General features: G+C 38.6%; 2 protein-coding genes across 3 annotated transcripts in view; both read right to left on the bottom strand.

Annotated features, from left to right (window-relative positions):
• The window catches only part of LOC134824344 (NAD(P) transhydrogenase, mitochondrial-like), a 1,149,555-nt gene that overhangs the window by 79,602 nt on the left and 1,044,653 nt on the right, over positions 1–25,300 (bottom strand). The gene's annotated exons all lie outside the window — the stretch shown is intronic.
• LOC134824106 (GTP-binding protein 1-like) lies at positions 14–25,210 on the bottom strand. 2 transcript variants are annotated; one of them, XM_063835829.1, is made up of 15 exons: positions 25,018–25,210; positions 24,642–24,724; positions 24,310–24,438; positions 23,569–23,662; positions 23,138–23,273; positions 22,333–22,475; positions 21,831–21,893; positions 21,576–21,673; positions 21,183–21,317; positions 20,478–20,610; positions 11,527–11,663; positions 10,902–11,001; positions 3,323–3,482; positions 1,023–1,115; positions 14–679 (listed from the first exon to the last, which is right to left on the bottom strand). In XM_063835829.1, exons 1-15 carry the CDS (start codon positions 25,181–25,183, stop codon positions 319–321), a joined length of 2,031 nt encoding a protein of 676 aa, XP_063691899.1. In that variant the 5' UTR covers positions 25,184–25,210; the 3' UTR covers positions 14–318. The 2 variants fall into 2 exon arrangements, with proteins under 2 accessions (XP_063691899.1, XP_063691900.1); XM_063835830.1 differs by lacking the exon at positions 25,018–25,210 and having other exon boundaries at positions 23,569–23,658; positions 24,306–24,438; positions 24,642–24,715.

Raw genomic sequence — 25,300 nt, 5'->3', positions numbered from 1 at the left:
ATGTTTACATTATAGCTGTCGAAAAGCGTAAATCACAAGGTTGTCTCTGTCAAATTCTAACATCCCGAAAGTTTATAAAGTGTAACTAGGATTTAAAACACATATTATATAATTCTCGAAACCAGTTTATGTACAATGTGTGTATATTATTGGGGTCACCATACGTAAATTCCAAAAAGCAAAACCAGCTAATAAATCTTCACGGCATTTTTACCTAGAGTCAAATTGAGATTAACTTAAGACCCAATTAATCAAACAGTTAACTCATAACTCATAACAAGATAGCCATTTCCCTTGAAACGGAGTATCACACAAACTCTATGTCCCTGAATCATCGGTGGTAGTAGAATTAATATTGGTAGCAGAAACTGCTGCAGTAGCATTTGCTGATGGTATCGTTGGTACCGATGGTACCGATGGTACCGATGGTATCGATGGTACCGATGGTACCGATGGTACCGATGGTATCGATGGTATCGATGGTATCGATGGTATCGATGGTATCGATGGTATCGATGGTACAGTAGCTAAAATAGGTTCTGGTCGAGTTACTAGGTTTGGTTCAGGATCTATCCTGTCGCGGTCGTTAAGTGATTTGATGCGGCGACGCGCGTTGTATTTCGGTTTCATCTTGTCGCGCTTGTTGCCTCGGTAGGGGGCCGGGGCGTCGGGGTATACTCTGAGGAGGTAGTTAATAAAAGTTAATAGTACTATGTTTACAGTATGCACTGAAGGGGTATCCTAGGAAGTTTCCTAAACTTTTAACAGGTACCCCTCCTCATTTAACCCTCAATTAAGTTTACTATCATTCGGCTGAGTCAACAGAGGAGATCGCATAGATCCAATGGATTCTTAGATGGATCACCTCCTTAAGAGATGATTAATTAGTTAATTAATAACCGTTTGATTGATTAATTACCGTTGAAATTTCGAATAGAGGATAATCAAGCTTTCCTCGCATCAAATAAATGATAAGTGTAAATTATGTTGATTGTTTTTATTAATTGGGATTAATCACTTACTTGATAATATTTCCAACTGCTTTAGTCCTCCCTTCTCTGAAGACCATTCTGGCACCTTCCTTTATATACTCTGGATTCTTGATAAATCTAAACCTGGAAAACCATCGTGTTTAGTAATCCTATAAATAGATAAGTTAAATCAACAATATTCAGCTCACCCCCCCCCCCCCACCCCCGGTGTCCGACCGAGGGTTTGATTCTTGACTGAGGCCGAAGAAATTCGTTTTGATTTTGGCCGAGGGCAACCAGAGGAATGGTTTTTGACTTTTTGACCGATGCTTTTAACATTTTTTTTCTGAAAGATATTGTACAATTGAACGCAACAAGAGGACTGATTGAGGGCAAAACGTCGATCTAAATGACTGCACATGTTTTAAAATGCAATTTATTTGTACTAGATATTAAATAAGATATTTGGAGCCACCACAGAGAAGCTACGCACACCAAAATTACAGTTAAACGATGGAAAAATAATTAATGAGTGGCCATGGCGTGCGTACTGTGCGTACTACCTAAACATGGGCCAGTTGGTAGATCACCGACCGGCTATAAGCCGGCTACTAACCGGCTATAAGCCGGCTTATAGCCGGCTACAATTTTTATAGCCGGCTATTAGCCGGCTTATAGCCGGTTAGTAGCCGCTTACATTTGTTGTTGAGCGACGGCTATTAGCCGGTTATAAGCCTGCTATTAGCCGTTTTGGTATTAAAAGTGGTTATAAGCCGGCTATAAGCCGGTTATAAGATATTAACTCAACTACATCGTACTGAACGATAGTCAGGAGCCGGCTATAAGAAATTCAGTGAAAACGGCTATTAGCCGGTTATAAGCCGGCTATTAGCCGTTTAGGTATCGAAAGTGGTTATAAGCCGGCTATAAGCCGGTTATAAGATATTAACTCAGTTCAGTACGATGAAGTTAAGTTAATATCTTATAGCCGGCTTATAGCCGGCTTATAACCACTTTCGATACCTAAACGGCTAATAGCCGGCTTATAACCGGCTAATAGCCGTTTTCGCTGAATTTCTTATAGCCGGCTCCTGACTATCGTTCAGTACGATGAAGTTGAGTTAATATCGTATAACCGGCTTATAGCCGGCTTATAACCACTTTCGATACCTAAACGGCTAATAGCCGGCTTATAACCGGCTAATAGCCGTTTTCACTGAATTTCTTATAGCCGATACCTAAACGGCTAATAGCCGGCTTATAACCGGCTAATAGCCGTCGCTCAACAACAAATGTAAGCGGCTACTAACCGGCTATAAGCCGGCTTATAGCCGGCTATAAAAATTGTAGCCGGCTATAAGCCGGTTTATAGCCGGCTTATAACCGGCTTATAGCCGGTCGGTGATCTACCAATTTCCCTAAACATGTCCTGCTTATAAGTGCCAATCCTAGCAATGATTGTGAGACAGCAGTAGTATTAAGAATTTAAGTAAATTAGTGATTTCCAAATAACTCTCTGATTACGACCAGATACGATAGTCACTCCCAAACTAGTACTAGTAGTTTATCGCCAATAATCAGAATATCAGCAATATCAAATTGCATTCAAGACTATTCTAAGTGACGCAAAAATGACATTAAATATAAGGTGATTTATGTAATATTATATGCTTAAAAGTCTTATCGGTTAATTAAATCACGCCAAATGCCCAAAGCTGATAACTAAATGTGCAGTGCTCTTGTTTTAAAATGCAACATGGTGGACCTTATCAGTTTTCCCTTGTCTTAAACTCCATCGATTTCAGGTTGTCATAGAACGTTATTTTTTATTATTAATAGCCATTGACTGACCGATTTTAAAGATACTGTTTTCATTTAGCTCTAGGCGAAACTATTATTATTTAATTACCATAAGACTTGAGCATATAGTATTATGTATATATCACCTTACATTCAATGTCATTTTTGCCCCACTTAGAATAGCCTTAAATTCGATTTGATATTGCTGATATTCTGTTTATATCGTGCCTCAGTATTATTTGGGAGTCAAATGGCCATCACCGATTGATGCCTTGTGTCGAAGAACATGAGATTTAACATATCCAAAAAATCACTTATTCTGTTCGGTAATTCTTTGTTCTCAATTACCAATATTGGCGTGTCTATCGTATTTGAAGGTGGTCTGAGAGTCAAATACGCATAACCAATTGATTTCTCAGATCAACGAACATTGGTTTCGATACCCTAATCTCTTTTATTTGTCAATAAGAATTAATTTTAGTTAAGATTTTCAAAACACCCCGCCTCCCCAACAAATCCACACATCTACATAATATATCACTGATAATTACCTGCAAATAGCCTTGTCCCCGGTCCTCATATGCTGAACACTCATAGTAACAATACTAGCAGTTTGTCGTATGCTCCCTGTGTGCACCATAGCTTGATACTTTACACTTATTGTAGTGGGGTGGTGTAGGACTCTTATCTCCGACTCAAACTCCCATACTCCTGCATATTTTAGATGTTTTATTTTTTAATGCCACATTCCTGAATAGTTTATATGTTAGAAGTTTTATTTTTTAAATACCAAGCTTCTGCTTATTTTAGATGTTTTACCTAAATCCCAAACTTCCGCGTGAGAAAATACTACAATATAATCAAGGTACGATGTTGGATACCTGAGTTCTATATCTTTCGATAGCAACTCCATCTATGTATCTGCTTAGCTTCCATCACTGATCCTGGTACTTGAGATTCCAGGTGTGGCTTTAAACAATGTTTTAAGGGCCCAACACTCAGCTCACTCAGTTGATGGTAGAACAGTGGGTCTTTGTGCGATGTTGTAGCAGGGACTCCACTTCTTGTTTTCTCTTGCTAACCAGATTGCATAGGAACATCTGAGAGCAACCAAAGCCGCCTCTTGGAACACTGCTTTCTTTACTCTCTTTGTAACACCAAAGTAGTTTAGTAGGGCTGGTAAGGTATGATGCCAGAAGCCTCTACACCCAACCTCTACCGTAAAAAGCTGAGCTTTCCACCCACTGCCATGCAGCCCAGGAATAAGCTCTCTGTTGTAACGTGCTTGTTTACGTTCTACTTGGTCACTAAAGTTACTCTCGTCACCAACTGTCAACTCTACTAATATGACCACCTTTCCTTTATCAGACCAGACTACAATATCGGGACGTTCTGCAGTTCCGTAGATGTGCTGGGGGAACTGTGCTGGGAGGTCATCTTCGTCCCAGATAATCTGCCAATCTTGGTCTTTCTCAAAAGGGCTCTCTCTTTTCATCTTCGTCTTCGGTTTTTGGTAACAGCTGCTAGATGACTTGAAGCCTGTCCAGTCCTGAACTTCAAGTTTAAAATCTTTGTTGTTGAACTTCTCGATTTGATCCAGTAGGGATTTCGCAATGACCCGCAGCACGTTGTCATGCCTCCAATTGTATCGTTTGTTGTTCAGCGAGAAGTTGCAAGCTACCAAAATGTGCTTAATGTTGCAGTGTCTCCATCCGCAGAGTGGACAGTGTCCTGTGTCAGCATAGTTCCACAGGCTCATGTTTGCTGGAGTATTTGCAACGTCATGGGTTGCATTGAGGTGGAACTTAAGAAGAGCAGGGCTCATCTTGTAGTTGTAAATAAGGTTGTTCCAACCTAGGTCTAGCTGCATGGTGTTTTCCCATGTTAAGAATTGTCCTTGAACTCCCTTGTCTACCAGTGTCAACAGGATATCCTGCTCTGAGATGTGGGATACCAGTTCTTTCAGTTTTTCCTTTTCACTGGCTACACTCCTCTTGGATCCCAAGCCCATCCTGCCTTGCACTGTTACCCCTACTAACTCTCTGAAGTAGAGATCTCTTTCTCTAGCACTCAGCTCATTAGTGTAACCCCACCGACTGCTCCCTTCTTGTTTCTTGGCCCTGTGCTCGTAGACCTCCTTAACTTTAGGATCCTTGCTGTTCTTTAGAGAGTAACCTTTGGACACCTGAAGGAACTTGTATAAGTCCGATAGTCTTTTAAGATTCAATCCAAAGCAATCCTTATTTCTGTAAAGCACACTGACAGTAATTGTCTTTGTTACACCTAGCCATTTCTTCAGATACTTCGTACATATTGCTTCAAGATCTTTGACAAAACTAACCGGGAGATTGTAGATCATCAGGTCCCAGGAGAGCTTGCTGGTTAGGAGGTTGTTGTAAATCCAGCATTTCATCACTCCATTAAGGCCTGATCCGTCCACTGCCTGAAACAGTGTAATCAGTTTGTCTTCTATCAGCTTCTTGGTATCTTTGAGGCCCAGATCCACATATATCCAATGGCCAAGAAACTTCATCGGTGTATTTCCAATAAACTGGATTTGAGCTCCATCTATGAAAATTGCAGGGTCATAGGACACATACCTTCCATCTATAACCTTCATCCCCAGGGATACGCATTTACTCGGCTTGGCTTTCATTTTCCTTGACCAAGTAAGAAATCTTTCCATCACATCTATTAGCTTCTTCATCTTTTCCAGCCTGGGAGACATCAGAGTTAGGTCGTCAGCAAAAGCACGACTTGACGTGCTGCTAGAACTAAAAGACGGCTTGTAACCCAAGTCGCTTTGATTTTTCAGGAGATCCAATAGTAGGTTGAAAACTATTAAGAACAGTACAACCGATAGAGGGTCGCCCTGAAAAAGACCTAACATATAAAAGAACCAGTTTGTTTTCCAGTCCTTTGTCACCACTCTCACAATCAGCTCATCATAGTACTTAAACATATATTCTATGAGCCAGTTTGGGAACTTATAATGTCTTAGAGCATATATTATCAAGTTGTGGGGAACCCGGCCGTAGGCGTTCATTAGGTCCACCCAAACTGCAAAGATCTGTCGTCTATTAGATTTGGCATCCTTCAACTCTTCCATCAGAGCCTGAGTATGCTCGAGGCAACCTGGTGTCTTACGCAGGAATCCTTTCTGGATAGACGTGTCTATGTAGCTATTGCAGACCATATACTCTAGCATTCTGTCCGCTAGTAATCCCATCTGCAACTTCCCACTAGTGTTTGTTTTAGTGATGTTTCTGAACTTACTAGGGTCATCTAAATCCTCAGTTTTTGCTATCAGAATGGCTTCACCTACTCGCCATTGCAGCGGGACTCTCTGGCTTTCCCATAGAGAATCCAGCAATTTGAATACTGCTTTCGCCATTCTGGGACATCTCTTATATACCAGATATGGGACTCCATTCGGACCAGGTGATGATTTATTTCTACGGCTTTTCAGCTTCGTTTGAAACTCATCCCAGTCCAATCTCTCCATCTCAAATGCAGTCTTTGGTACTGGGGCATCGGGCAGTCCTTTAAGCTTTACATATAGAGCACTTCTCTTTTTTTATTAAAAATTATATATACAGACTATAACAGGGTACGCAATATATAAAATCATGATAAAAAATATGTCGAATCTTCTTCAAATGGAGGAGACAGATTGTTCGAGCTGTGTTTATTGACATTCTTAACATTCTTAACGAGGCTCCAAATCACAGACATGAGCAATATTTCCACTGTAAAATATGGCTCTAATAAAGCAAGACAGACGTCAGACAATCAAATATTTTACTCGACTGTTTCAAATATACATAACTAATATTATAGTCCATAAAACTCCCAGATTTAACTTGTAGTCCAGTTGTTTAATCTAGAAAGGATAAAACATAGCCTTGTATCAGTATCACGTGATCACACATTTCATAATATACAGCTGTTTCCATTCCTAACTAGTAACCATTATTACGTATTTCCTTTCAAATTTACGAAGAATAACTAAACTCAACCTCCTGATTGAATATCAAATATTGAATATTGAAATTTGATCCGTCGTTTTATTATTTTACTAGTGTAACCCGGCCTCCGGCCGGGATTTCACTGCCGCAGTTAAAAAGGGTAGGAGCATTTACCCGTTGAGTCAAAACCCGCATTAGGTGAGCAATTCTATTCGGAGTGCCCTCACGTATCCAATGGTATCTTAAACAATAGTAATAGTATCTTAAACAATAATCAATAGAAATTAACCCTTAACACCACACCCGCCTATCATATTTGTGAACACGCATAACATTGTCGTATGAAAGTATGAACTCTCTCTCTCTGCAGTCCAAACAGTGCCCCCTCCCCTAATAAGATTATAGTATAGACAGCGAATCTACCCGGGTAACTCAATTACACTAATTATGCAGGCTCTGCATATGCGAGCCCCGTAACTCTTACCGTTCTGCTCAAGCCATTTTATGTAACATTTGTGGTACAAAACCATCAATTAAACCACTGACCAACGACCGATTTAAAAAACCTTTATCATTTAACTTCGTCAGAGTTTTGTCGGCACTTTACCGAAAAAATAAGTCCCGCAACTCTTACCGTTTTCTTGATTAAGCCGCTCGGAAATTACAAACAGACAGACAGACAGACAGAAAACACACATTCTGGGATTATTAGTTAGATTATCACCAGTTGCAGTTACCTTATGACGCAGTAAATGCTGTGTTACAGTAGTAATGTAATAAACTTACCGTAACATCTAGGAAGCATAATATAATTAGATTATATATCATAATATTATTTAACCTCATGAAACATAATCTATATAATACTGTGGACATAGCGTTTTCTCTTTGTGTTTAGTCTATACTGGACTTCTCTGTCTTCTATCATTTACGATCTACACTCGGTATGTTGTGTGATTAGACTTTGTTGCTGCAGTTGTTTAGACTTGAGATGTGGAAATTTGACAGTTGAATCATGATGCATCATTTCAGTTTTTTTCGTACCTCAACTAACGACCGCACGTATTTCGTTTCAGCCTTGTGCATGAAATTTCATATATTGCTACATCATTGTCAAAGTTTCGAAACTTGAATAAAGAAATAAAGGTACACAATTATTTCAGAGATCTCAAAATGGAGGAATATCTCAGGAACGGGAAAGATATCTACGATACGTATTGTGCGTCAACAGAAACACGCCCAATCATGCTACCAAAAGCTCCACAACACACGTATATTGACGTATACCCAGATGAAGGTGAGCCAGGTCCCAGTTTTAAAGACGATAAAAAACATCAGTTAGACTATGAGACCGAAGTTGTAGTTTATAGAGCACTGGAGGGGCTACTAGATGAAGATATAAATGTATTACACAGTTTCGAATATACTCACCGTCAATATCGTTTGTGCGATAAAAGTCATGTTATAAAAGGGTGTGTGGCTTGCCGAAAAACACCAAACAATCGTGAGGGGGAGTGCGATTTTGTGATCATAGGAAAGAACTATTTTGTGATCATTGAAGTGAAGAATATGACAAGTTTTAGTGAAGCAAAACAGCAAAATCCTGAATTAGATGAACAACAGCATAAGTTAGGATTGCAGGGAACATACAAGAAATCAGAAAAACAGAGGGAAAGAATGGTGAAATTGATCAGAAGCATTGAGAACAGCACAAATATCTCTCACTTTACAGCTTATCCTAACTTCACGAAGGGATCCAGTGCAGAACTTACCTTGGAGCCTGATCAGATATCATCGGTTATATTCAAAGAAGATACAGAAGATTTTGCATCTTGGTGGAAAGGCAACGTTACAGATTTTCACACGGAAGAAGCGTTGAACTCTGACTTTCAAGCAAAACATGATAAAGTCAGGAACATGCTGCTTGCTATTTGGTGTACGGACAATAAGGGCCACTGTGATAAATCCAAGTGCAGTTTGGGACGGTGTATACAGGATATTGATAAAAAACTGCGCACTGGAAGTTTTACGTTCAGGGAAAATAATCCAAACGTAATTCCAGCCCCAGATGTCATTAAGGAGTACTTAGGAGTGAACAACCTCACTAAGAAGCAGCTTGAAGCGTACAATTTAGAGGAACGCTTAGTTCTTATCAATGGGCCCGCAGGAACGGGTAAAAGTGTCATACTGATAGCTAAAGCAATACAGCGTGCTGAGTTGGATGCAAATAAAAAAATCATATTTTTCGTTGCTAACAACACAGCTGAGGAAGGGGTTAAAACTACTTTCGAAAAAACAAGTGTTCGCCACTGCACAATATCCAGCCGTGAAACTGACAATAAGACCACGTTGCAGATTATTGAGATGATATCCTTGAAATTAGCTGATAATCAAGTTATCATAATTCATTATCCAGAATTTAAGAGGCACGATGGCAAGTTAAAGGTTTTGTCGAGTTCCGAAATCAGCCAACGGTATTCAGAAATACTAACTTCACATCTAGATTGTGATGTGTTTTTAGACGATATGCAAGCGATTTCACATTATGATGACATTGAAGGAACGAATACCTTTATGACAACGTTATGTTCTTTGCCGGAGGTAAATCAGGGCAACCGTCATATCTGGATAGCTCATGACACGGCACAGGATAATATGTGTATTTATACAATAGGGCCTTCATCTATACGACAATCAAACCCCCCTTTTCACACAATTACTCTATCAAAGAACTTGAGAAACACATACGATATATCGAATAGTTTATCAGTAATAAGGGACCATATTGAAGAAGAGATAATGAGAATAATAGAAGAAGAATTAGAAGGATCACGTGATTCAAATGAGACTATCGTTACACAAAAACCAGGTCATTACATTCGTGGACAGAAAATCAACATACATGTTTTTAATAGTGGAGATGTTGATTTGATAGGCACTTACCTAGATAAAGAGTTAGACAAGCTGCAGCGGGAAAATGTTCTTAAACATTTAAATACAGCTGTGATATATGACATCACAGACAGACTTGATGATTTGGTAGAAATAAAAGTTGCAAAATATAGGAGTGGACGGTCTGCTGATAACATAAACGTGTTACATCGCCTAGAGACTTCTTCAGGAGAATGGCCAGCTGTCATTGGTATAGTTGAATTTGAAGATTTAACTGACCTGCCTGATCTATACCTAACCATGTCTCGAGCTAGAGTTTACTGTTCAATTTTGCTATGTTTACACCCTGATACAATGTTAGAAGAGGTGGAACAATTCTTATCTGGTGATCTCAAACACGGTGCTAATATCATGATACATTATTGAGAATGAAAATGTATTAATTAATATAATTGAATATTGATTACATGTGCACACTTGTCACTTAATTAAGTAACTAAGCTGTATTTTTGATATACAATTAAAACAGTTTTATTTCTTGTTTCTTAAATATATTGGGATTCATTATTGTTTACATTAAGAAAGACTATGTGTTATTAATTGAGTATTGATTGGAACAAATTTAACTGACAAATCATGCTGTGTTTTAAATTAATAAAACATAAACTTGGTTTCAATTATTGCTTCATATAAGAATTGAGCTTCTTTTCTCTATCTCTATCATGTACTGCGGTGGTATTCAAATTGTGCTAATTGTTCAGTGAGACACTAATTTAAACTCTAGTATTTATACTAGAGTTTATTGTAGTTTATAAACTACAACCCTCACCAATGTCTAGATACAAATTCTTCTAGCTATATATAAACAAGATAATGAATAAATGCACCTGAAATAATGGCCGACACAGCATGTTCTAGCCCATAAGTCAGCACTGTTTTAATTTATTAAATCTTAATTAGTGTGCAATTAGTGCAATTAGTGCAATAAGTGCAATACAATGATATCATCACAACCCCCATAATGTGTTCACCATAAAGCACGGTCCTATTTTATTATTACTTAAATACCAGACCAATTTGTTGACTCCCACCCCTTAGTTCTTTTGTATCCAGAAAAAGCGGAGCAAACTTCCAATGACTTCTCTCTGGTTGGGTTGAATCTATACCAAAATAATTTAAATGCCAGTTTCGATCAAATCCGGATTAAAAGAGAGCGGTACCAGTAGTCTCACTAGTCAGATTGGTTATAATTATAGACTAATTATGTTACCTTGCGGTTCACTGTTGGGTGAAACTAGAACCATCCCTTTCCTTATCTCTCCTCTTTTTATTTTCTTCAGAGCAAAGGAACTAGACTGTCCGGCTCTTACCTGAATTGTTTATTCTAATTTTTTACTTTCTTATTTATTTTTTAAAATAAAATGTACTTTTGGTGGAGAAATGATGGGATCTAGTGTATGATAGCAGTTGTAGTAGTAGTAATTGGTAATGGTTTATGTGGAATAATTTGTAAAAAACTTATTGCATATATATAAGCTCATCAGAACACAGTTTTATTTTCATAAATATCTCTTTGGCTTAATAGCTTAATGATCTCAATCTAGTTTTAAAATTCCAATCAGGATTTAAATAAAATGAAAAGATATTCAACATTTCAATATGGTTTAAACAGTTAAAACTCCGATATAATACCGCAAAATTTGGGGGAAAGGAAACATCCGCGGTAAATAGGGGTTTTACGTTAACATTTAAATGCATGTTAAGCCCTATTTTGGGGAAAGTAGATCGGGGTTTTACTGTGTACGAGACAAAAATACACGGACCAAAAAGTTCCCAAACCCTAATCTTAATTAACAACAATAATCTAGGAATCCATATAAAACCGTCTTGGTTACCTCTTTAACAGGAAGTCGTTTCCGGTGTATAGACTTGACAATGATAGGTTTAAAGTTTCCGAGACTGTCTGGTCCCATTAGTAAGGCGTCGTTTGTTTTAATTAGGCCCCGCATACATGTCCCTGATATCACAGTACCTGCACGATAATTTGATAATTATACATGTTCCTGATATCACATTGGATAATTAATAATAATTAAATATTTGCAAAAAACAGCAACTCAAGCAACTGTTGAGAGAAAACATGTGATTTCAACTTAATGTTTCAACTTTTCGTTTCGAATAATAATTGGATGATTATTGATTATCCTCATTGTATAATAATTGGATAATTGTATATTGACAATTGATCTAAGATTAACGTGTTTAGCCTGTCAAATAAACGCTGAGATTTGAATTGAAATTAGATAGTTAAATTATCCCCCCCCCCCCCCCCCCCTAAATTAACTTATTGATGAATTAAAACAAAGATTTGCCTGTTCATTGTTCAAGCATGTTAATCGCTGAATGGTATTTGACTACTAATTGCTGTACACTCGGTACACTAACATTTGAAAACTATTAAAAACTAAACAAGAATTGCGCCCGTTGTTTTGTTTTGGCGGACGCTAGATTTCCATTTCACATTTACTATAAATTTAAGTATAAGCTCCAATCAGTCACTTCAATCTTCATGATAATAATATGATAAATTATGCATCAAATACGGGAAAACACTTGAAATTCAGTCAATTGCCGTAGAACTTAACTTGTATCTGTAATTAAAGAAATTATCAGCAAAGGTAAAATAACTCGTGTACACATCAATACACTTGCGTGCCAGTACAAATTGGGCGTATTACCTAATAGTAATATTTACATTACATGCATCATATAGTTTTAGTTTTAAACTAATTACAACACTACAAATCTATTACATTTATTGAGGAATGTTAGCGAAGATATGTTATCCCCGCAACGTTTCACACCTATCCTGAACTCATCCACATCCTCTGAAAGTACTCAACAGCGACAAGGTAACACTCTCTTCAATACCAGTTTGCCTACATCAAAGACGGCACTTGTAACACCTGTAATGATGTTCAAGCTAATGACACTGCTCTTACCTGCTTTTTGTGTAAATCGTCATTTCATGCTGTTTGTCGAGATGCTGATAAAGATAGGATCAATAATGCTGTAATCTGTCCTCGCACTTTCTTCAAAGCATACTCCGACAGAAAACGCAACCAAGGGTGTTAACAGTTCCCAGATTTGGGACTTTTACGTTTGTGTGTAATGTCTGCAAGACACACTCTGAACAGAACTCCGCAGTCAGTGCCGAAAGTAAAGTCGACCTGATTGACAGGCGAGTAGATAATCTGACCCACTCTATGGAGGACATGAAGGGTTTACCTTATGAAAGTTGTGAATATGAAAACATCTCCGGACAAAACTGAAATTTCTTCTCCTCCATCTCCAGCACCAGTTGCCCCTTCATATCGCTCTGTATTAATCATTGTCCAGCAAAACACCAGAAAATCAAGCAAAGATCGCCAAGAAGAAGTTGACAAAATCATCAAAGACAACGCCATTCATGCTGACAAACGGTATGTCAACCAAGAAAGGGGACCATTGTGGTTGTGTGTCCGACAACGGCTGACAGGGAAAATCTTGTCAAGAAAGTATCCAGCAACTTCCAGATATGAAACGCACCAGCCAACCAGAACGTTTGCCCACAATCTCTGTTGCTACCTTGCTGATAATTATTCTGAAGAAGATCTAGAAGACCTGCTCCTTCAAGCACACCCCAACATTAAGGCATTAAAATCCCGGGTGAAACATTTTCTGTACTAAAAGTTTAAACCTCAGATCAAAAACAGCAGCAAGCATCAAGCTACTATACGAGTCTAGTAACAATATCAGGAAAATCATAGAACAACAGGGGAGATCGGGCTATACAGCAGTTCGTTTAGTTGCAAAGTTTATGATCAATTTCATGTAAAACGATGCAACAACTGCCAAGGTTTTGGACACTACAGGTCGGACGAGTGAATCAGAAGAAGCTATTTGTGTTTATTGTTCAAGAATTCATACGTATCAGAAGATTGTCCATGTAAAGGAAAACTAATAGTATTATTCATGCTGCATTACTGCTCTAAGGGTCAAGATATCGGTGAGGAAAGGAAACACACACAACGGCATTTTGATAGGACATGTCCCGCTTATGTTGCTGAACAGCAGCATCTCCGCAAAACTATCAAATACTACAGTTCAAAAACTTAGTAAGTCAGTGGTCTGAAATCCTCTCCGGCGGAGATTCTTGGCTGTTGCTGGAATGTGAGATCTCTCAATAATAAGATTCAACAATCATGGAATCTATAATCGACCAAGGAATCTCTGTCCTTTTTTGTCACTGAGACTTGGCTCACCAGCATGAAGAATGATGTTACTGCTACCATCAAGTCTTAACGGCTATAAATTGATTCACTACATCAGGAAAGACTCCGCTAAATGCAGAGGCGGAGGAGTTGGAATTATTTTACAATTCAAGTGATTGGAACCTTACTCCTGTGTTTGATAAGTGTGGAGATACGTTTGAAGCAGTTTTAGGCAAATTTCGAGACTCATCGGGTGATACTGTCCTCTGTGCTTGTGTTTACCGACCAGGGTCATTGACTGATGTATTTTTTGAAGATTTGGATGAGTTTATTGGGAACATATTCATGAAATACAAGAAGTTTTTAATTTGTGGTGATCTTAATATCATTTGGATGATCATAAATCAAGAAACACGGCCAAACTGACTGAAGTATTGGCCAGCTATGGACTGCATCAATACGTGAGAGTCCAACTCACAACAAAGGACATATTCTGGATGTTGTAATCTCCTCCCATCAGATAGTCAATCCAAAGAGTGTCATGACACTCTTTGGATTGACTATCTGATGGGAGGAGATTACAACATCCAAGATATGTCCTTTGAGTCTACTGTGACATGTCACAGTAGACTAGCACACCTCGGAAATGTTCCCAAACTGTGACCATTTCCCGGTTACTTTTAGCCTCACAAAAAACAGGTTGCAAGCAAGTCTCAACAAGAAAAAGTTATCACATTCAGAAATGTCAAAGAAATTGACAAAAATTGTTTTGCGGATAATCTTGCTGAGGAATTGGTTACTGTAATGGATCCTGAGGGTCTATCACAAGCTGAAATGCCGTCATTTGAAAGCCGCATCAGCCTATACAACTCTAAGTGCCTAACTGTGCTGAATAACCATGCTCCTCTCCTCACAAAGGAAATCAAAGAACGTAAGTCTGCCCCTTGGTTCGATGGTGAATATAAAGCACTTAGAAGCCAAAGAAGAAAAGCCGAGACAAAGTGGAAAATCTCCGGATCTTTAACTGACAAGAAACACTATGAATCAATCAGAGAGCAGTGCACAGAACTCTCAGACAGGAAGAAACATGAGTTTTTCAAAGTCGAATTCATAAAGCATTCCTATTCTTCTAAGAGTCTTTTTAGATTTGTGGACACCTTTCTTGATCGGGATAAAAGCATTGTGTTGCCTTCGTCGGAGTCTCTCAAGGACACAGTCGAAAACTTTAACGTATATTTTCAGGAGAAAATAAAGGCAATACGAAATAACTTTGATCATGTTGAGTCTGACGATCAAACGCCCTCTTACTGCGGAGAAAAACTAGCTGAGTTCTCTCCAACTACTCTAGAAGAACTAGAGGAGATAATCAAGGCATCTGAGATCAAGTCTTCTTCAATTGACCCTCTACCTGCAAACATCTTTAAAGAAAACCTTGAGGTTCTACTACCCGTCTTAGTTGACATAGTAAATGCTTCATTATCTTCTGGCAGTATTGATGGCGCTAAACTAGCTCATATCACACCCCTGATCAAGGGCCAGGGATTAGATAGTGATAATCTCAAGAATTATAGACCAATATCTAACTTTAGTTTTGTGGGCAAGTTGATAGAAAGAGTAGTGCTCAGGCGTCTAAATGAACATCTAGAAAACAACAACCTGAACATCCCACAGCAGTCTGGATACAAATCAAAACACAGCACCGAGACTCTGCTTGTGAGAGTTGTTAACGATCTACTCATTGCATCTACAGAAAGCAAGGCAACTGTTGTTCTTCTCCTAGATCTCAGCGCAGCTTTTGATACAGTTGACCACTGCAAACTACTGAACATCCTCAGAAATGAGTTGGGAATAACAGGGACAGCTTGGAAATGGTTCAGCAGCTTCCTCACAGGTAGATGTCAAACGATTAAAGTTGGAAATGAGGAATCTTATGAGATAGTGATTAAGTTTGGAGTCCCACAGGGCTCTGTGCTGGGTCCCGTCCTGTTCAACATCTACATTCGCTCTTTGTACTCAGCAGCACATGATTTGAACTTCTCAATCCAGGGTTACGCCGACGATCATCAGCTGTATAAAAGTTTCAAGCCAAACGAGGAGCCCACCGTCCTTATCAACGATGTTCCCAAATGTTTCCAAGAAATTAATGACTGGATGAAAAAACATTATCTACAGCTCAATGCAGGAAAAACTGAGATTCTTGTCTTTGGGACACCGCTTGTTCTCCAGCAGCTGTCTATAGGGGGCGTGTTTGTTAACTCTGAGACGTGTGTCAGGCTGTCACCTGTTGCAAAGAACCTCGGATTTCGTCTCGACTCTCAACTAAACTTTGGTGAGCAAATCAAGCAACTTAAAACATCGTGTTTTCTGAAACTAAGAGACCTTGCTAAGATGAAAACATTCCTAACAACCAAACAGATGGGAACACTGACTCAAGCAATTGTAATCTCATCGCTTGACTACTGCAATGCACTTTACTATGGTTGTAGTCAAGCCTCAATTACGCAGCTGCAGAACATTCAGAACCGAGCATGCCGTCTGGTTTTTGGATTAAAGAAGAGAGACTCAGTCGAGGAGAAGCTCAAATCCCTTCATTGGCTCAAGGTGAAGGAGAGGATTGAGTTTAAGTTATGCTTACTGATTTTCAAAGCAGTCAATGGTGTTGCTCCTGCATATCTGTGTGATCTAGTAACATTTGTTAGTTCGAGTAGCAGAAGAACTTCCTCCTTACACCTACCCGTCGGATCTACAAGATCACACCCAAGAGCGTTTCAGACTGTTGCTCCGAAAATCTGGAACCAACTACCTATTGAAATTAAGACTTGTTCCGATGTTGATCTGTTCAAAACATTATTAAAAACTCACCTGTTTAAGAAAAGTTATGGCATGAGCGATTAATTGACAATATAATAACTTTATGTTATTTGCTTAAACTGTTTAGGATGCAACCTAATGTCATGATCTTTTTGAACTTATTAGCAATTAGACTGTTAGCTCGCTTCACAAGCATGTCATCTTCGTTCCAAAACTTTTTATGTCCTATGCATACACTCCTTGATAGTTATCTTGATCTAGTATCTTTGTTTCACACAATAGAGCATAAGTTTTGTGGTTTATCCACTGGGCTTAGAGTTTGTGTTTAAGCTACCAAATTTTATTATTATAAAGGGTCTCAATAAGAGGTCTCGACTGCCTAGGCGTCAGACCTTGGCAGTCGGTAGATTTCCTCTGGCCCGGGATCAGCTGACCCTAGGGACCAGAGGATAAAGGTGTAGAAACTATATGTATCTACAAAACTTTCAAGGTTGTTTTTACAAGAGACAGGGCTTGCTGCGCAAGGGAAGAAAAGCGGGAGAAACACTCACAAATTATACAAATAAATATTATAAAACATAGCAAAAAGAAATTCAAACAATCCTACACTACTACAAATGTTTATTACATACTACAATGTGATACATGAAAATTATATGCTGTATAGACAAGAAACAGGGCTTGCAGGGCAAGAGATGGATCAAAGGGACTAGTCACAGAGTGTAATATACAGTGATTCAGCAAGAACCCATTGCTGAATCTGGCACACAAAATACCACAATCAATACAAAAATATACAATATTATATCAAACAATATGTTTATACAAGAATCAGGGCTTGCAGAGCAAGAGAAGAAAAATAAGAGAAAACTACCATCAACTGTATATACCGTAGTCCATCAGATAGGTAATCATTACTAATACACAAATCAGCAGGGCTAACAACAATATAAAATCCATAATAAATACTCAATCTACCCAATATACGAGTTAAAAATTGTATAAACAAGAGACAGGGCTTGCATAGCAAGGGAAGAAAAATAAGAGGACCAGGTAAAAAAGTGTTTATTAGAGTACCCAGTGAAAATTAAACTAAAAAAAAGAGTATTTACAGTGTATTATACACTCAAATATATTATATGTCTAAGACCATCCTGAGAATCCTGGCTGATCCAAGCAGAGCTGTCTTCTGGAGATTAGAGATGCTCAGATTGCAGTGGACTGCGTCGAGGTGTTTACGAAAGTTTATGGTGATAGTTCCTAATGCGCCTATCACCACAGGGACGATTGTGACCTTTCGTAAATTCCAGTTCTTCTTAATTTCTCTTTTCAGGTCTTGATATTTCAGAATCTTTTCTTGTTCTCTATCCAAGATCCGGGTATCTCCTGGGACTGCAACGTCAATGATGGTTGCTGCGTTGGTTACCTTGTCTACCAGGAGGAGATCCGGTCTACAGTGTTCGATAACGTGGTCCGACTGGACATGGAAGTCCCACAATATCTTGACTTGTCCGTTCTCCAGCACCTTCTCTGCCCGGTGTTCGTACCACCTTTTACTGCGTGGGAAGCCGTATTCCTTGCACAGACTCCAGTGCAATGCGGCAGCTACTTTGTCATGCCGACACTTATATTCTGTCTGTGAAAGTTTTGGGCACCCATTCAGTATGTGGTCTATTGTCTCGAGTAATGATTTCTGCAGAGTCTGCAGAGGGGAGAAGAGCCAGGTGTTTTGTCAATCCTGTGCTTCACGTAATTAGTCCTAAGTGCTTGGTCTTGGGCTGCTATCAACAATCCTTCTGTCTCCTTCTTCAAATCTTGTTGGGTGAGCCAGTTCCAAGAGGTTAACGGGTCTGCTGTACCCATCATCTGCCTTGGGAACTGTCCGTGCATCACTTTAGCAGTCCATTTCTCCTTGCGGACTTCCTCGCGTTGTGTTCGGTCAATATCTTTCTCTATCTCTTCACCCAAGAGTATCTTGTCTTTGACAAAGTAGTCCTTCAGAGCAATCAGTTCTGGGTCTCTACTTCTCACCACATAAGTGGTGAGTGCATTCTCCTCTCTCTTAACGACTTCCTCTATACTATGTAGCCCACGGCCACCCAGTTGACGGCTGACGTATAACCGATCAACATCTCCTTGGGGGTGGTGAGCTCCATGTATCCTCATCAGTTTCCGGGTCTTGACATCTAAGGCTTTGGTCTCCCCAGCATTCCATGAGAGAATTCCAGCTCCATATCTTATCACAGGTACAGCCGAGGTGTTAATCGCTTGTATACTATTCCTGCCATGAAGCTGGGATTTCAAAACCTTTTTAACTCTTCTGATATACTCTTTTGTAACCAGTGCTTTCATCTCTTTGTGTAGTATATCATTAGCTTCTAGTATTCCGAGATACTTATAGCCGTCGTCCTCCAACTCATGGATCTGTTCACCTGTGGGTAGGGAGATGCCTTCAAAAACGGCTCTTGCTCCCTTCTTCACCTTCACCACGGCACATTTCTCTAGCCCAAATTCCATTTTTATGTCACTGCTGAACTCTGCTGTGGTATTAACCAGTGTCTGCATTTCGTCTTCACTCTCGGCATACAACTTGAGGTCGTCCATATATAGCCTATGCGACACTTTCGGTTGACCTCCTCTCTCCAGAGAGTATCCTATGTCATGCTTATTCAAAAGAATGGACAGGGGTATAAGACTAATGATAAAGTGGATAGGTGAGACTGAGTCTCCTTGGAATAGACCTCTATTAATTTTAATTCTCCCAAGGGAAACTTTACCAAGCATCAGGTTAACATACGATTGTTTGAAGGAGGCTTCAAACAGGTCTATGATGCATGAAGAGATGCCACACATGGTCAAACAAGATAGAATCCAGGAGTGTGGGACGCTATCATACGCCTTCTTGTAGTCTATAAACGTCATGTTCAGGTTCCGCTTCCTTCGTTTACAGTTCTTCAGGATGAGTTTGTCTATCATTAACTGTTCTTTACATCCTCTACTCTTCTTCTTGCACCCTTTCTGCTCAGGGGGGAGGAGCTTTTGCTGGTCTAAATGGTGGTAAATGGAATCTGAGATTAGACCAGTGAACAGTTTCCACATAGCTGATAAGCAAGTAATCGGTCTGAAATTGCCTGGGATGGGTCCTTTCGAGTGGTCCTTGATGAGCAGGTACGTGCGTCCCAATGTCATCCAGTCTGGGATATCAGCGTTGGTTAGGCAATTCATAAGTTGATCTGCAATCCTATTGTGGAGTTCTTTAAAGTGCTTTATCCAATAAGCATGCAGTCCGTCTGTACCAGGAGAGGACCAATTAGTCATTTTCTTCACTCTATCTGCAACCAGGGTGTTAGTTATAACAAACTGTCTCTGTTCATCTGCTGAGGCTAGTGCTGTTCTGACATCCGGTAACCATTCAGCATCACTGTTGTGTTCAACCGGCTGCTCCCATATGTTCTTCCAGAACTTTATTATTATTATTATTATATAGTTATACATTAAAACACAGTCGCGCCGCGCATTCATAGATCACAGGCTATCTATACATCACATCTCCGCAAGCAATCCTCGCGCGCGCAACTTTTTCGTTGCATGGTAACGGACGGAATGACATCATATTCAGACCCGCCTACTGCTATCTCCAAAATCCACGTTTTTCTGCAAAAACCTCCATTCGTAACCTTTCACTATTGCCTTTTTTCAAAAGGGTGAAAAGGAAAAAATTAAAAGTATTAAAGGTCTTCAATCAAATTTACGATATTGCAGGGAATGAAAAGTTTACTAACCAACACCAGGCACGCTGTAGGTGTCATCAATCTGAAACTCTGCAATATCCCCCACAACATAGTTGTTTCTCACACTCAGCAGGTTTAGGAAGGCTTTTAGTAGTTCCATGTTCTGGCCAGTTACGTTTGATATCTGTTGAAACATTAATTGGATAATTAATTGCCAGTTAATTAATTGGTTATTAATCATTGATTAATTCTATGATAAGTTTTGATATTGTATGTGTAGGCATGTCATTTTAAAACTTCAAATTATAGAAATACTAGAAAACCCGTGGTCACATGGAGGAATAGAAGGTAATAGTAATCTTTACCGTATCGCATCAAAAAATATCCGTCACAAGTCAAAACCGAAGATAGGGCCGATTAAAATGTAGCTCGCAAATGTTTGCACGTGCACGTGAGCGTAACAACAACCTTCGTTACCATGGTTACTATGCAACTTCATATTTTATCTGATTTGTACGTGGGCAAATCATAAAAAGATAATCTTTAGAATAAAAAGACATAAAAAGATAATCTTTAGAATTATAGTTTAGAAATTTGGAAGAGAGCTTAGTAGAATTTTAGTTCTGAAACTTATTTTGTTTTGTTTTTCTGTGTTTTTTGTTTAGTTTTGCGAGCGTCTGCCGAATTGTAATATCAACTTCTTATTAACAACAGTTATGAATTTCCATTGAATCACCACAATATCACGTGACATACCTGGAATATGGGACAAATTCTTTCCGAGGTGAAGTTGGTAGCTGACACGACGACATCGTCTTGGTTTGACACGAGCAGCGGTATTTTACGACATCCCGGCGACTTTAGGATCTTCATCAGCAGCTTCATTGTCTCCTGGGAGGGGGAAATTGTAAAGTTTTGGGGGCCGGGGGGGGGGGGGGGGGGAAAGGGGTGGTAGCAAGTTTTAGTGAGCTGTTTATAAATCATGCATATTTGAAGGAAATGTCACAATATGACGTCATGACAAATCTATAGATAAGCCAAATTTTGTGAGCTTATTAAAATTAATAAACAGCTGATAGCAAGCCAGTTAGCGGGGATTAATTTAATTAATTAATTATAACTTAATTGATTGCTTAATTATTTAATTACCTCGAGAACGTTAGGAGGACACATGTCAATCTTAGTAACAACCACGTAGACCGGCACCCCAAGAGCCAGACTCAATCCCAGATGTTCTTTTGTCATTCCTGCGTGACAAATAAATAATATAATGATATTAATAACGAATTTTTGTTTTACCACGAAAGGATTATAATTGGCTACAATAATACAGCAAATTGCAAGTGATTAAATAATACACAATTATTGTCATATTAACATATTACTTGATTAAATTCAACTTACCAATAATTCCGGCGTTAGCTCCAATCATCAACATTCCAAAATCAGGCAGATGTCCGGTCATTCCTGTACAGATCACGAGATATCAGCAACGTCATGATTGTCTCGAACTTTTAAATAAGTGTATGGAAATGGTGGATGGTGCAAGCTTATATTTTGTCACGTGACAATCTTTGACCAATTAGCTCACAGCTTTGACAAATCAAGTCAGGTATTGCTGTCACGTGTCAAAATAAACTTGCGCCATTGCCATCACCCCAACGGTAATTCACGTCAATTATGGTCACAAATTGCTCGGATCAGTAGCCATAGTTTGAAGGCTAAGTGTACTAGTTTAATTTTAAAGCATCTACGATCCAATTTCGTTTGTTCTAAAATCATTGACTTGAACTTCAAAACAGATTTATCAACTATAAAACATTAATTAATCAATTAATCAATTAATCAATTAATCAATTAATCAATTAATCAATTAATCAATTAATCAATTAATCAATTAACGTACCGAAGATGGTTGTTTTAAGATACTTCTCATGACCAGCCAGGTCTATAAAAGTGATAACTTTGCTCGATTGGGAGCAGATCTTTCTCCAGTCTTGACTGCTGTGAGTATCTGCTTGGTTAACTATACCTCCTTTTGAATCAAATCTGAAAATATTGTTTAAGATTGGATTTTTGTCGGCAAACATTCCCTAACATTCCTCAACATTCCCAACATTCCTCAAAATTCCCATGCAATATCTTTTTTACAAATTGGAAAAAATATATTGTGGCAACCTCACAATAATATAATACTGACCCCAATATGTCATTTCGAGTTATAAAGTGGCAACCTCACAATAATATAATACTGACCCCAATATGTCATTTCGAGTTGTAAAGTGGCAACCTCACAATAATATAATACTGACCCCAATATGTCATTTCGAGTTGTAAAGTGGCAACTTCACAATAATATAATACTGACCCCAATATGTCATTTCGAGTTGTAAAGTGGCAACTTCACAATAATATAATACTGACCCCAATATGTCATTTCGAGTTGTAAAGTGGCAACCTCACAATAATATAATACTGACCCCAATATGTCATTTCGAGTTGTAAAGTGGCAACCTCACAATAATATAATACTGACCCCGGCCCAATATGTCATTTCGAGTTGTAAAGTGGCAACCTCACAATAATATAATACTGACCCCAATATGTCATTTCGAGTTGTAAAGTAGCGCAACCTCACAATAATATAATACTGACCCCAATATGTCATTTCGAGTTGTAAAGTTGCAACCTCACAATAATATAATACTGACCCCAATATGTCATTTCCGACACTGCTTGTCCTCCCTGTTTCCTGCTCATGTTTGTGTCTGAAGAGTTTGGTTCGTGCAAAACCACGCCCATTATCCAGCTCGCCATGAGTTAGTACACCTAGTAGGGTGCTTTTACCTGAAGAGGATTGTTATGTGACTAATAGAGTAATAGAGTGTAGCTTCTTCTTTTGATCAGAGTTTCTGGAGTCAACTCAGTGAGAAGCAATATTAGGATTAAATGAAAATGGATTTTTGAAACAGCACATATTCCATGTGCATATTCCACATATTCCAGGGAGACACCCCGCTGCTAATTTTAATAAAATCACCCGGAAAATTTCGGACTTTGGCAGTGTTATAATCGATTAATAAATCAATACAAAATACAAAATAACGGATAATTTAAGAATCTTTTAGTTTTTCAACTGTACCTGCATCAACGTTGCCAATAACTGCAACTCTGACTTCTGTAAAATCCTCTTCAGTTGGTTTGTGTCGCACAAGAACCTCTGCAACTTTACCTTCCTGATTTAAGTGATCAAAAATTTAATTCGCTATTTTAAAATACAAGGATGATTCACAGATCTTATTGCCTTTTCTCCCGGCCCCAAATCATTCAAAATATAATGGTAACACCCCTTTAAATAACAAGAATGCTTGAAATCGACTGAGAAATACCTAATACATGCCATAGCTATGAGAGCCATTGAATCACGGATTGATTGATTGATTGGGGACCAGCATTCGGTACACTGGTTAATGTTTACTATAATATTCAAGTATTACAATTACATAAAATTAGATAAATATAAATTCCCTTTGCTTAGGACGTACCAAAATATCCAAAAATGAAACGATGCACCTTAGCACACAACATAATACATAAACAACTGGCAGTGTATCCTCAGAAAAGAGCCCTATAGATAAACCTGGCCTGGGTGAGACCTGCATCGCGATTGCTATTCAGCGATGTGTGCTCTACAAGTCATCACATACCTGAGTTACAATCACGGTTGCAGTTTTATAACTCACAATTAAAAGTTCCTCGTTATCGGCCGAAATCAACAAATACACGCCGAAATCAACAAATACACGCAACAGCCATAATAGATAAGAGCGAATATATAATCTCAAAATATACCGTTAAGCGGTGACACTGTAAACGTACTTGCCTCGGCTTGTTTCTCTCTTAACAGCGACAAGTCCGCATCAAGGGAATCAGCAAGACTCTCCAGAGTTGCGTGAGATGCTAACATATCCTCGTCACATAACCCATCCGGTATTCCATCACCAATACCAACCTGACAAAGGGACAACTACAGTTGACTAGATAAGCTAATGCTAGTTATCAATAATTACACGTCGAGGATATTTTAAGGAATATACGTGGAAGACAATTTGGGGATTGGGACCTGTCTATAAATATTGACTTCACAATTTGTAAGAATGAAAATACATGAAAGACACAGTAAAGTGGATTGCAAAGTTGAACAAATATTATTACCTCATACACGCACTCTCCCAATCCATCCTCTAATCTGTTCTTTAATACCTCTAACAACTGTTCATATTGCTCGTCTGAAGGCCCTGCACAGATCAGTTAAGTTACTTTACATGAATCAAATTCAGTACAAGAAAAGCATTTTGAAGTTTGAACTGCTCTTCACATATATATATATTATGTACATTGTGCAACATGCACAGTTGAAACCAACGAAATGCTCATAATTGATAGTACTGTACGATCATAATAACAATTTAGATAAAGATGATATTGTGCATCCACCATGTTGTGTATCCACACATAAATTAACATTGAACAATAATTATAGGTATTATAATACACGTATCTTCAACAATAAGAATTTTCGGTAACTGACCTACAAGAGCATACTTTGAGTTTTCTTCACTGACATCAGCCTGTTCTGAAAAAAGATCTAAAGCCTGGTCTGCTACTGCTTGGTCATCACAATTACTCATGCTGTATGAGATTTTGATGAGGTTACTTACTAACTCATAAATGTTTGTCTTTGACATCAGAGTCATCAATTGAAATCATTAATAGCTGAAATTGATTCTAGAGGTTTAAGCTTAAGAAATTTTGAGGAAGTCTTTAAAATTTTGCATATTTTAAACTTGAAACTGGTAAGAAAATTGACAGTA

This window comes from Bolinopsis microptera, chromosome 12 (genome assembly GCF_026151205.1).
Source record: "Bolinopsis microptera isolate Bmic1 chromosome 12, MBARI_Bmic_1.0, whole genome shotgun sequence".
NCBI lineage: Eukaryota > Metazoa > Ctenophora > Tentaculata > Lobata > Bolinopsidae > Bolinopsis > Bolinopsis microptera.
This window is presented reverse-complemented; position numbering and strand designations above follow the sequence as displayed.

Bases quoted from the DNA above. Each gene is read 5' to 3' on its own strand.
- LOC134824106 (XM_063835829.1), bottom strand. From the start codon at position 25,183: ATGACTCTGATGTCAAAGACAAACATTTATGAGTTAGTAAGTAACCTC. The intron at 23,663-24,309 runs GCAAGTACGTTT...CACTTAAATCAG, and splicing joins TAAGAGAGAAACAAGCCGAG to GAAGGTAAAGTTGCAGAGGT. The intron at 23,274-23,568 runs GTACAGTTGAAA...AATCCTCTTCAG, and splicing joins TATTGGCAACGTTGATGCAG to GTAAAAGCACCCTACTAGGT.